Raw genomic sequence first — 13,012 nt, forward strand, 5'->3', positions numbered from 1 at the left:
GGGTGATTGTAGGGGTTTCTGCCTCATCTGCTGGAGTTGCTTGCTTGGAATTTGGTAAGATGACTTTGATTTGGGTGAAGGGCGTGTGTTATTTGCTGCTTGAACTCAGACAACAAATGTCTTAGACCAGCCCTGAGTAGCATATCAGTGTCTTCAGGTGCAAAAGATGGCTTTTTTATTTTAAAGGAAGAATTCTGTCCTATGAAAAAGCTGGCCAGCTCCAGTCCAAGTTGCTCTTTCCCAATATTTTTCTATGCATTGGATCCACATGGAATTATACTTAGGGGAGCCCCATGGAAATGGAATTTCAGTTAAGGGGCCATTTGAATCAATAGGTGTCCGCTACCTGTTAACTCTAGATCCAATTCGTGTTATCTTGTTCTTTTTTAAAAGAGGTAACAAGAAAGATGAAATGGATATCACAGGAACCTGGCTGACACTGCAGTAATCAAGATCTCCCCTTTTCCCCAAAGACATACACAAATAAATTCAGCCATACAAGTTGCAGAGCTAGGCCTGTGACTGCACGGAAGAAAGAAGGCCCCATGCTCAGTGAGATTTCTCCCCTAGGTTTTCATCCTCGATCTTTGCAAGGGTAGGGTTGCAAATGTCCCAGCACAATTTCCCTGGCAGTGGGGCCACTAACCCCTACGCAACTTTCTTCCAAGGAGACACATTGTGTAGAACCGCAATCCAGGGTACACTTTCTTGGGAAGAAGCCTGCTTGAAACCCGTGGGTTTGGTACCCTGCGTGTGTGTGGTTGGGCGGGTAGGGAGGCTGCGCTCATTTGCATGGGGACCAGAGATGGCGCCACGCGGGGTCTTGCATCCAGGGACGCCTGCGGGGATCTTGCTTCGCAAGAAAGCAGAACGCGGGGGGGGGGGGCTGTGCATTTGGGGCGGGGGCGCCACTCGGTGCTGCTTCCTTAGCTTTGCTTACGTGACGGGTGCTCTGTACTTACTAACGGAGGGCTGCGTGGAGCGCCGGTTCGTCGCGGCCTTCCTCCGCCGAGTTCGCCTCCGGTGGGGGCCGGAGAAAGTCTCTGCAGCAGCCGGTGTGCCGGTGCGGCCGGCAAGTCCGCGACTCACATCACGCAAGGCTTGATGTCTTGACAGACGCTTTGGTGGTGGTGGTGGTGGTGGTGGTGATAGTACGAGCCGCTGGCCGACGGGTGGAAGGAAGAGATGCCGTTGAAATTGAGGACGAAATCCTTCCTGTCGCACACCGGGGAAGGGTGGTGCTGGTATCGAGGCAGCCCCACTGCGGAGGAAGCGAGAAAGAGCGTGCGAATCTCCCGCCGGCTCGACGCGCTGCCCGTGAGCGCCGACAGCGAGGGCTGCGCAGGGCCCTAGCAGGCCCAGCGCGGGGACCAGGCCTGAGCGCCGCGCTCGCTCTCGGGCGGGTCCGCGCTCTGCCCCTAGCCTGCTTCGCAGACGCGTTGTGATCAGAAGAGGGTGGCCTTCTAGCACAAGAAGAAGGGGAACAGCTAGGCTCTAACGTTCTTTCCTCCCCAGTAAGCGACTTGCTTGCCCACTCTTCCTTCAAGGGAATGGATCCTGCAAATCTGACATTTAACCCAAGGTTACGCTGGGGCTCCTGGGGGTGCAATGCTAAACATTCCTGTGAAGACAGGGGTGAACCAAACAATGGGGACAGCAACAAAACCCACGGTGCTCTGGATTGTATGACAGGCCACACTCCTATGCCCAGCCCACCTGGGAGTAAAATCAAGTGAACTGAATTGGACTTCCTTATGAGTGGACATGCTCAAGGTGCAGGTGTGTGGGCTTTCATTAAAACAAAATAAACTGAAATTAAATTGTCTAAATATTTCTCTAGTTTCCTGTTAACCCAGCACAAATAAGAGATTAAATGCCGAAACCTCATGTTAATAATGACAAGGTCTGGCCACCTGGAATTCCACTCTTGGGATAACTTGGTTTGGACTATTCTTCATGCTCCCTGCCCCAAGAAAAAACTCTGTACATGTAATAATACATGGAGGTGGAGAAGAATACAATGCAGCTCTCTAAAAAGGAGGCGGTCCCACAGGAATCCATGCCTGACTCTACCCAGAGTGGCAATTAAGTGTTTCTGATTTGTTTGGAGTTGTTGTTTTTAACACCACAGGCCAAAATGTTGTGGTGATGGTGGGAGCTTGGAGGGAAGGCATAAAAACTTCTCAGTGTGAAACAGCAAGAATCCCAGGCAGAATCTGACCAAAGCCAAGTATTTCTACAGCCAGATCCAATGCTTGTTTACTTGGAAGAAAGTCCCTTTAAGTCCAATTGAGCTGACTTCTGAGTCAGTTTGCTTAGCGTTGCAGACATGCGAAATAAGTCAGTAGGAGAGTGGGGTATTTGCTTAAATTTCTCGTATTGGAGTCAAAGCGTCTTAGGGCACAATCCTAAGTGGCTTAGAGCAATGTCCTGTGCATGTTTGGACAGGAAAAAAGGCTTATAACTTCAAGCATTCTGAGAATTGCAGCCCCTTTTCCTCGCCAAACTTGCAGAAGATTGCACCTTTAAAAATGCTGAACTTACACTACATGTTTGGCCTAACCTTACACTGAATGACATTTTAATTAAGGCAGCCCCAGTGAAAGACTCGTTTCCCAGAAAAGGACCATAGCATTGGGCTAGAAGTACATTCGCAGTACAATCCTAAAATTCTGAGTAAATCCTGTTTACGCAGAAGGCAAGTTCAATGGGCATCCTCTCAAGTAAGCAGGCCTATGAATGCCCTGTAAATCAGGTTAAAAATGAGTGCCAATTGTCAGTCCTTCCAGTGCCTCTGCACTTAGGCCAAAAAGCCGGAGGACCAGAGATGATTTACTGTCAACTGTTCAGCCGGATGGCATCAGGTTTGCACTCACCATTGAAAAGCAAGAACAGACTTCCCCAGCTCAGTGCCCTGGAGATATTTTGGGCTTCGGTTCTCATCAGTACCAGTCTGCACTGGCCATTGGTTAGGAACTCCAGAACATCTTCAGGGCAGCAGGATGGGAAGGCTGTACCACAGTCTTAGGGAAAGCTCCAGCTGATTGGTTCCAGTGGTTTACTCAGAGGTAAATTCCAAGGCATTCAGTGGGTCATCTCTGGATAAGGCCACAGTCCTTTCCTGTCCAAGGTTGTCTTGGGTATGTATGGTTTGCAGACAGAGACTTGTATTGAAATCAGTTGGCCTTAAAACCAATAGCCTTAACTGGGGTAGGGATTGTGTTCTTATCCCATTTTCTTCTTAAAAGACCACTGAAAATTTCTACATGAGGTGTAAAAAATGCAGGAGGGGGCTGGGGAAGGAAGCTTATGAATCTAGCTGCAGCACTCCAGAGCTGGTCCTTCCCAAACCGGCTGCATGAGTTTTAACTCAAGGACCTAGATTTAAATAGTATTTCCTCCTTTTGCTGAACACTTTTAGCACAGCTAGTGGTCAGCAGTCTAGCCATCTGCCTTCAGGATTACTTAACTAGCAAGGCAATCCTACACCTGTCTATATAGAAGTGAGTTCTACAGACTTCAGTGGAGCTTATTCCAGGAGTGAATGATATAGGATTGCAAATTAAGTAAATTATCATAGACCTCAGTCCTCTCACATTCAGACTTTCTCAGACTCCAGGAGTGACCCCTAGCTTAGAGAAAGGAAGGGTTTGGTCTAAACACTGCCTAACAACTACCATGTTGAAGTAGTGCCCTTTGATTTTTCAGGGAATGGTACAGGCAGCATCCAGAGGTTCTCATGAGCTTGCTTGTCTGGGAGAAATGCTCAGAAAGAGGTGATCTTCTTGATATTTATTTGTGGCATCACTAAAGCACCCAAGGCAGCTTACAACAGGAAAAGCAAGAAGTAATGGGACCTGAAAAGTATTTCAAATCAAATCCTAGCCTATATATTATCCATAAACCTCCTGAAAGCTGAAGGTCTTGCAGGACAACCTGAGAGAGCCAGTGTGGTGTAGTGGTTAAGCATGCTGGACTATGACTTAGGAGATCTGGGTTCTAGTCCCCACTCAGCCATGAAACAGGCTGGATGACTTTAGGCCAGTGGAGTACTCACGGTGTAACCTACCTCACAGGGTTGTTTTTGGTTAGGCTAACATGAAGAAGAGTGTCTTGTAAGGTAAGGCCACTTGCAAGAGGAGAAAAGCAAAATTTAAATGTAATGTTTTAATAAGAATGCAGAATTTGAGGCCGATTTCTCAGGAAGAACCCCATTCCCTTTGATAAGTAATGCTTCAGGGCCTGTCATAAAATTAGCTCCTCAATGACTCTTGCTTGATTCTGGAAGATTTTACAGACACACACACACACACACACGAATGAATGAATCGTGATTGCATTTAGTTGCCACCTGTACTGTAGGAATGCAACCCTGACGTCGAAGTTAGCCCTACCTATATCAAAAAAAAGTCCCGGTACAGTATGCAGCCCAGAATTTTCTAATAGATCGAGAGTCGTGCCTTTCCATAATCAGGTCACAGGGCAGGATTCAGCCCGCTCTCCAGCATCCATGGAATGGCCCCGATAGGTCAACTGGTGGCTTGGAAGAAGGGGCAATCCCCTTTAGGATTTGCGCTCTCGGAGCATTTTGCGCTACAGAGGATGCTCATTGCCTTATGATAAAATGTGAAACACGTTGCAGCCGCGCATGTGCTTCTGCGGTAGCTGAGCATGAGCAGCGAAGAGACCAAACCCACCGTCCAGTTCAAGCAAATCGCTTGCATTTGCTTGATTACACCTCTGGATCCTCAGTGCCTCATACGGAAAGTCCGAGATTTTAATGAGATACTCCCTTTGGCTATTTCTGGAATTTGCAGAAGACCCTCCAAGCCAAATGCTTGGCTCATTAAGGTTGCACTCCTGTACACACTTACCTGGAAGTAAATGCCATTGAACTCAATGGGGCTTACATCTGAGTAGACATGCATAGGATTCGTCATTAAGCAACTAATAAGGCGACCAAGAAGCAAGGCTAAGAAAGTACAGGGCCACACCACTAAGAAAGCAATTGCTCCACTCCAACTTACGGCTGGACATCCTTCTAAATCCACCCGCGCGACTCGGGACTGTAAGATGTGGGTGCCCGGTAAAACCGAACAGCGCGCTCGGAGGTTTAGCTCCAACAGGCACGTGAGCGCCTATATTTCTTTCACGCGTCCACGCAGAGGTGTGGCTGGGGGTCCAGTTTCTGAAAGAACAAACCCGCCATCACCCCACATTCCTCATTCCCTGGGGCTCCCTCGGCCCGGCACTGGCTTCCAGTGAAAACATGAAAAGAGCCTCTGAGCACTGGTAAAGTTTCTGATTCTGTTTTTGCTTAGGAAATCCGCCTGGATCAGTTCTGGGCTTACAGTTCCGAGGGGAGGGAACACGGCTTCCCGGTAGAGCCCAGCCATCCTCTGGTCGGAAATGTGGGGCTTTTTTCGGTTTAAACACACATAGGATCGCGAAGCTGTAGCCCTATCCTCGCTTAATTCTGGGTGGACGTACATAGGAGCATACAGGTTGAAATCCCAGCTCCTTTTATTGAGCTTGCTGTCTGTCTCCACACACACAGCCGCAGTTGCGAGGCTCTGGAAATAATTGGTTGGGCTGATTTTACTCCGGTATTTGTGCCTTTTGAAAGCAAGTTGCTTAAGAGGAGATGCTGTCACTGGAAGGAAAACGCTTGGATTTTGGGGGGGGGGGGTGGAGGGGAAAGAAAGGACAAGCGTGGAAAGTGGAGAACTGCCATGAAGTTCTGGTTTTTAAAAGGTGGCCCCTCCTCCAACACCTTCCTCGTCATGCTGCGGGCCGTCAGGAGTAGTGGTTAGAGCACTCGTGCTGTTTCTGCCGCTCTCCGCCGCTGCCCCCTCGATCACCCCGGAGCGCTGCCTTCGCTACAAGCGATCATTTCGCTGGATTTCCTCCGTCTTTCTAATAACCCGCCTGGTATGCTCATAATGAAACCGGCGAGCTTTATTGCAGTCCTGATTCAATCAGTTAGGCTCGATTTAATAGTGTGCGAAAAATGTCCAGCTCCCCCTCCCCTTTCTCCTTCCCTTGCCGGCTTAAGCCTCCGAGAAGCGACTTCTGTTTCCAATCTCGCTCGGCCTTTCTAGGGCCGAGCGGCCTGGAAGCTCCAAAGACGCCGGGCTTTAGCATCTCCGCGGCGCTAAACCGTCCGTATTTGATCGGGTTTTATGGACCGATAAAAATCGATGGGCACCGCAATGACAGCTCTTTCGACTCAGGGCGAGCGCTTCCAGCGCGCCCCAGGCTCCGAGACCGCGGGAGCGGCGCTCCCGGTTGGGCCGATGGCGTTGCGATGGGGGCCTCGGGCATCATCCCACCCCGGACGCATTTCCTGGGGTGTAAGGTGCAGACGCTGGAGGCGGATGCTTATTCCCTGGGTGGAAGCAGGCGCGGATCCTGCTTACATTTAGACGGAAGGGTCTTCCGTAGGCCTGCCAAACCTGGATTAAGCACCCAAGCCCTGGGCTTGCTTTTAACTCTGTGGTTCGATGCTAACTTACTTAGAAATAACCATTGTACTCAGGACTTGATTTTGTGTAGATCTGCAAGGGATTGGGACTGTGTCTCCTTGGACGTGGTGAGATTTACTTCCCAGTACAATGAAAAGAGCGGCATTGTTTACTTCCAAAGAAATGTGTTTAGAGCTTTTCCCCCCCTTTTGCTTTCTGGCTTATGTTTCAGGACTTTTGGGGGGGTGCTAAAGTGGTGCTAGAATACTACCCCAACCCATTGCCCTCCAGATGTTTTGAATTTCACCTATCTGCCTCAACAAGCATGGCTAAGAATCCTAGGAGCTACAGTCCCCCAAAATCCTGGTTGGATGAGGCTGTTCTGAGGAGGCTGCAATAGGGGGTAGTTAAGCCCTTCTGGCTAGCTCTGAACGCAGATCGTTTTCCCCCTCCACCCTTTCTTATCTTAACCCGCCCCGTCAAGCAGGCACCTTCCTTTCCTCTGCCGTGTGAGATGTCTGGAGCGTTCTTCTTCCAACGCAACTCTATCCATGTCTACTCAGAAGGCAGTCCCAGTAACTCAATGGGTCAACGCCCGCATGAATTCCCACCTTTGCAGACCAACATGAAATGCCTTAGGGGTTTTTGCTGCCTTTGCTTTATCAGCCCTTTACCAAACTGTTGTTCAGAATAGTCCTACGAGCTTTAAGAAGTCTACCTCGGAGCAACTAGTTTGGCGGATTGCAATGCATGGAACAGACCTGCAGGTTTACTGCACACGGTTAAGTTACACAAGATAAATCCCATCGCCTTCCCGCGAAGCTTGTCCCGCGAGCAGAAATCGCTGCCTTGATCTGTAGCCAACAGAACCCGGAATCTTACAACACCTGGGCTCTGGGCTGAAGTCAGCACTTCCGTTGAAAGGCGTCTGAGACCGGCGGGCGGTTGGACTGAATCGCGGGTCTCGCTTCGCCACGTCAGAAGTGCCAAAGGTTTAGGGGGGAAATAGTCCCAAAGCAGGAATAAAGACAGCAAGACCAGCACCCGTCCCGTGTCCAGGAACTGATGTGATTATTTTGAGCATGAACGCAAATCGTCTGCAAACCAAGGGAAAGGGGCGCTATACCGGGGTGTAGGCCCTGGACTGTGGGCGTGCGTGAAAGGAGGGATGGTGCCCTGCGGCTATCATCTCCTCTGCCGGGGCATTGCCGGGCCGTCAAAGCCCAGAGTCCAGTTTCCACCCAGCAGACAGCGCCCCGCACATACGGAGAGTGGGGCCTGGCTCTAAAGCCGCGTTCTCCGCACCTTTAATCGTCCCCCAAACGCTGCTTAGTCTGAAGGACTGGGCATCACCCGGTTCACTCAATTCTATTCCCTTTCTCTTCCTTAAAAATGAAAAGGAGCTTCCCAGAGATCACGCAGAAATCATTTCCACCAGGGAAGGGCTCTCGGTTTCCAATCCCAATTTAAAAAAGAAAGCGGTTGGGGGTGAAGGGGTGTGTGAGAGAGACTCACATGATGATTGACAACAGGTTGCCGACAAGAAAACCGAGGCGGTGGACGAGGTCGTCTGTATTTGTTACTTGTTGAAATTCCCATAAAATTGAACAAGACCTCGCTCTCATCTGGGTTAAGTCAAGCTCCAATCCCCTTCGGTGTGGTCCAGCCCAGACTGTCTTTGTTTAGTTAACCTCCGAGACCCACGTTTAAAAGGGCTATTTGGAAAATTTCCCCGTAAGAGCCCAACATCTTTTACCCATTTCGGTGCCTTATTTTCTCCACTCGGTCTCTTCCACCCAGATTGTCTACATTTTTTAAAAGCAACACACTGCGAAGAGAGGAAAACAGTAGTTCCTTCCAGTTACAAAAATAACCCGAGTCTCATGTTAGCGCCTTCTTTTGCATTTTGAAAACACCCAAAAGGTTTTCCCCATCCCTCGGAAGTGCGCAGATAATATTTCACCCTCTTTTTCAATTAGTTCGCTATTTGTTACGTCCCCCCCTCCTACTGTCATAACAACCGAAAAAAGTGTTTAAATAGGAACCTGCACAGAATAATGAAGGTTACATGCTGTATTAAATGCACTGCAGTATGTTTGAAGGGGACACAATCCAGCCAAATCTCTCTCACTTCAGTGCAATGGTCAGAAGTTTCTTGGGAACCTGGGAGACAGCCCCATCCGCCTCAGTGGGATTTACTTCTGAGAAACGTACATCCCAAGTAAGTGTTTTTGGCATCCCCAGTGAACGACATACAAGTGCAGATGTACCAAGATCCCTTTAAGTAGCCGGGTATTTTTTCTCCAGCATTCTTACCAACGAGGGTATAAAAGTCACACTGAGATCAACTGTCCCGGATCAACTGCGATACTTCTAATAACGCTTACTCAAAATTAATGAGTAACTCAAAACTATTCAATTAATGGGGATGACAAGAAAGATGACACAAAGTAATATTTCAGATTGCCTCCATATTCTTAAGAAATGGATCTTTTCCTTGAGATGAACAGAGAAATCCCTATACATGTTGACTCGGTTCACACAGTACGATAAAGTCATGGTGACTTGTGTCGTGTGAACCCCGGGCCCTCCTCACAGCGAGGGCTGCGGTCTGCCATGACCCCACTGCACTTAGTGGAGGTTCTTCTAAAGGAAGGCGGCTACCTTATGCACAACTTTTTAAAGCCCCATTGAACCTAGGCTGGAATTACTTGTAAAGAATCATGAATTGACGTGACCCTCACATATCCTTAAAACTGGAGCCTTGGAATATTGATCATACTGAACAAGATCAGGAAACCCCCAGATGCTATTTTAGAAGGGGGTACTGTGGAACCTGACTGAACTCGAATCTTGACCGAAGAAGCCTAAGACCTAAGAAGAAACTCTGGAGCAGAAAAATTAGTCGGGAAAAACGAGTGGGTGCTGTGTTAGCATCACTTCCTAAGAAGGGGTGAGGGCTGTGAATTTCAGTCAGGTTTGATCAAGAAGTCGACGCTGATCTTCACTGACCCGGCCTTCTACTGAACAACTCGGAGTTGCTTTTATTAAGGCACAGTTTCAAGGGTGACCGGAGGCTATATTAGTTCTTTCTTCCTTGCAAGAAAAAAAAATCTCTCCCTTTCTCTGCTGCAGCCCCCCACCCCGCCCCACACTGCACGATTGCCGTTCTACTTCTCTCTGAACAATAGGTCTATTTTCCCCCTGGAAGGAGCTTTTGTTTTCACACGTCCAAGCTGATGTTTTCAGACAAAACACCAAGGAGACCGGAGCATCGAAGCTTGTTACTGGGACAGCGTTATCTGACAGCTACAACTTAACCTGAACGAGTGGAGGGATTTATTGTGTCTCTTCCCAGCCCCGGTGCAGCTTTTCCTTTCGATACTTTTTCTTTAAAAAAAAAAAAAAATCCACCCAAGATTTCACTTTCAGGAGCCGGCAGACCTTCTGGTCCAGGGCAAGTTGTCTTAGAAGTGCTTAATCTAATCTACTGTGATCGCTAATGCAATCGAAAGATAGGTGAGGGTCCCTATCAGCTATGAAGTGGCTGGATTCATACACGGGTGTAATACTCCGCACAGACGTTACAGATCGTCTAAGATCCTAATCATAAACGGAATCAAGCTTCTGGATTTCACTGGCACTTGCTTCCAAGAAGATACTAGTGTATTTAGGACCACAGCCAGTACCCTTATTTTTTTTCCTTTGGTAAGGACTTCGTTTTTCGAAGCTGAAACAGCTGTTCAGCTCCCTCCCTCCCTTCTTCCCTAGAAGAATCCATCCTCTGCGCCCCCCGCCCCGCCCCATAGATCGAAGCCTTGCATAGTGCACTGCATTGAGACATGACCCCCAGCCATGGGTTCCATGCAATGTTAATTCTACTAGATCTATTGAAATGAATGGGTTTTACAGGACTCATGACTACCTCAAGTCCCATTCATTTAAAGAACTGCTGTAAGAAGGACTAATATTAGACGCGCAAAACAAACAAAACGAAAACACTTCGACCTAAGAGTAGGTCATACTGATCCCAGTGCCTCTTGCCTCCGTGTGAATGTGCACTGATCGCAAACCAGCTCACACATTAATATTCAAGATTAATTCGGAGGAACAATTACTGCGTTCGATTCTACATCGGCATCTCTACAAGGGACTGGAAGCCTTGAAGACTTTGAAAGTGCCTGCAGGAGAGTAAAGTGAGCGAAAGCCGAAAGGGATCCTGGCCTGATCTCAAATGCATCCGATTGGCTTTACGGAGTCCTGTGCATACTTACCTGGAAGTAAGTCCCTTTGGACCAAATGAGGCTTACTTCTGAGTAGATGTGCCTAACAGATGCAACAACTGAGCGTGCTTTTTATGGTAACCTGTCTTGTGGCTCTGTGGATTCGGTCTCCCATCCTCGCCCTTACCTGCTCGGGAGATCACTCGCATTGAGTGTCTAGAGAATGGGCCGGACCCAGCTCTCGCCTAGCTATAAGGCGACCACTCGCCCCGCACAGTCCCCCCAGTTCAGCGGCTCGGTCTCCCCGCGCCCCTGTTTGACATCGAAAGCTGCCTGCAGCTGAAGCCCTTTCATTTGTACGGAGCTTCCTTTCAGCTAAGTATGGGTAGCATCGCAAGTTTAGGGTAGGAACTCAAGGAGGGCAATCGAGGCAAAGGGAGGCTGCTGATACAGACAGAAGATATATGGGGCCCGGGCAGGACTCCCATATCTCTCTTTACAGTAACGTATACCTCCCCGGCCCCCTCCCACATCCTCGCCGAGGACCGCAGCCCAACCCTTTGCTGGGGAATTCTGGGGATCTACGAATGGTCCCAGGAAGGCTGCCTTTGCACCTTGAGAGTGAGTAGATTAGTATTATTGATTTTAAAAATCCTTCCCAAGAATAGGTTGAGGTGGGGAGGAGAGGGGAGCAGAGAGGGGCGCGCCGCGTTACCTGAGAGGTCTTCTCTGCCGTTTTGGTGCAGGTAGCTTTGCTCCAGCGAGTAAGAGGCGACTCCGGAGTGGATGCCCGTGGGGGCGGCGGGCGCGGCGGGCGGCGGCAGGGCCTGCTGCTTGAGATAGGGCGAGGCCGCCGAGGAGGCCCAGTGTCCCGCGGGGCTGCCGTAGGGCGAGTGGCACTCGATGGCGCTGGCCATGGCCGGCGAGGAGGGCACGGGGCTGCTGCTGCTGTCGGGCCCGTAGTCGGCGCCGCCGGAGGGGACGGGGCAGCTGGCCATGTACGTGGAGCCCGGGCTGGGCGACATGTGCGGGACGTGGTGGGCCTCGTAGGCGGCGCCGGCCTGCATGACCTCCAGCGGGTTGTAGCCGTTGGGGTGGCAGCCCAGCGGCGCGGCCGGCGGCGCCTGGAAGTCGAAGCCCTGCGGGAGGAAGCCCAGCCCGTTGACCATGCGGTGGTACATGGCGGGCTTGAGCGCCTGGCACTTCCTTCGGAAGCCCCGCGGGCGCCGTCGGAAGGAGCCCTCCTCGAACATGAACTCGCTGGCCGGGTCGATGGTCCAGTAGTGGCCCTTGCCCGGCCGGCCCAGGCCCTTGGGCAGCTTGATGAAGCACTCGTTGAGCGAGAGGTTGTGGCGCACCGAGTTCTTCCAGCCCTGGTAGGCGCCGCGGAAGAAGGGGAAGCGCGCCTGCAGGAACTGGTAGATCTCGCTCAGCGTCAGCCGCTTCGACGGCGAGCTCTGGATGGCCATCACGATGAGCGCGATGTACGAGTAGGGCGGCTTCTCCGGGCGCCGCAGCCCCGAGCTGGCTTTCTTGGCTTTCGACGGCGCGGACGTGGACGCGGCGCTGCTGTTGTTGCTGGCGTGGCTGCTGCTGCTACTACTGCTGCTGGACGACTCCAGGGCCGAGGGCGGCGGCGGCGGCTGGCTCATCAAGGCCGGGCTGCGAGGCACCGGGGCCCCGACCTCGGAGCTCATGGAGGCTGCTCCTCCTGGGCCACCTCCTCAGCGATCTGGAAGCGGCGCCTGGGGCATCCCTCCCTCCCTCCCTCCTTCCTTGCGCAAGCCTCTCTCTATCACACGAGCGCAGCGCCCCCTCGCCCGCCCGCCCGCTCCCGCCCGCTCCCTCCCTCCTCTTCTCTCTCTCCTCTCTGTCCGACCCCCCCCCTCCCCCGACTCAGGAGCCTTCAGGTCTCTCCGGCTCCGCTCTCTGCCCCCCGCCTGGTGGCCATCCTGAAGCCTTTAAAGAGGAGGAAATCCACAAGCCCCTTGCCGCTTTTCCGTATCAGCCCGCGCAGCCAAACAGAACGCGCGGACGCCTATCAGGTCTTGAAATCTGTCGCCTGCTCGAAAGAGTCCCCCTCCCCTTTCCCTAAATCTCTTCCCCAGAAAGCAGGCCAGGAGGCTGAGAGGGCGGGCGGCAGAGAGGGAGGAGGAAGCGAGGAGGGGAGGGCGCAGCCGCTCCGCTCCAGCTGGCCTCTGTCCACCCCCGCCTCCAGTCCTGCGGGCTGCCCGCGGAGGCTCCAAATCGCTCTGGCTGCCATCCTCCGTACACGCAATTACACCATCCATCAAATTGCCCTTAGACAGTTGCTAAGCCTCCCCA

At 51.3% G+C, this 13,012-nt stretch overlaps 1 protein-coding gene across 1 annotated transcript; it reads right to left on the reverse strand.

Annotated features, from left to right (window-relative positions):
* Window positions 1-1,085: 1,085 nt before the first annotated feature.
* FOXF2 (forkhead box F2) lies at window positions 1,086-12,384 on the reverse strand. The gene is made up of 2 exons (XM_044424561.1): window positions 11,403-12,384; window positions 1,086-1,261 (listed from the first exon to the last, which is right to left on the reverse strand). The coding sequence occupies exons 1-2, from the start codon at window positions 12,382-12,384 to the stop codon at window positions 1,086-1,088; spliced, it is 1,158 nt and encodes a 385-aa protein (XP_044280496.1).
* Between the last annotated feature and the right edge of the window lie 628 nt (window positions 12,385-13,012).

Source organism: Varanus komodoensis, unplaced genomic scaffold (assembly GCF_004798865.1).
Source record: "Varanus komodoensis strain SLA01 unplaced genomic scaffold, ASM479886v1 scaffold14_3, whole genome shotgun sequence".
Taxonomy (NCBI): Eukaryota; Metazoa; Chordata; class Lepidosauria; order Squamata; family Varanidae; genus Varanus; species Varanus komodoensis.

What these genes read in the sequence shown, in the direction of transcription:
- FOXF2 (XM_044424561.1), bottom strand. Translation starts at nt 12,384, where the DNA reads ATGAGCTCCGAGGTCGGGGCCCCGGTGCCTCGCAGCCCGGCCTTGATG. An exon ending in CGGCAGAGAAGACCTCTCAG is followed by an intron (nt 1,262 to 11,402) that starts GTAACGCGGCGC and finishes CTTCCTCCGCAG; the next exon opens with TGGGGCTGCCTCGATACCAG.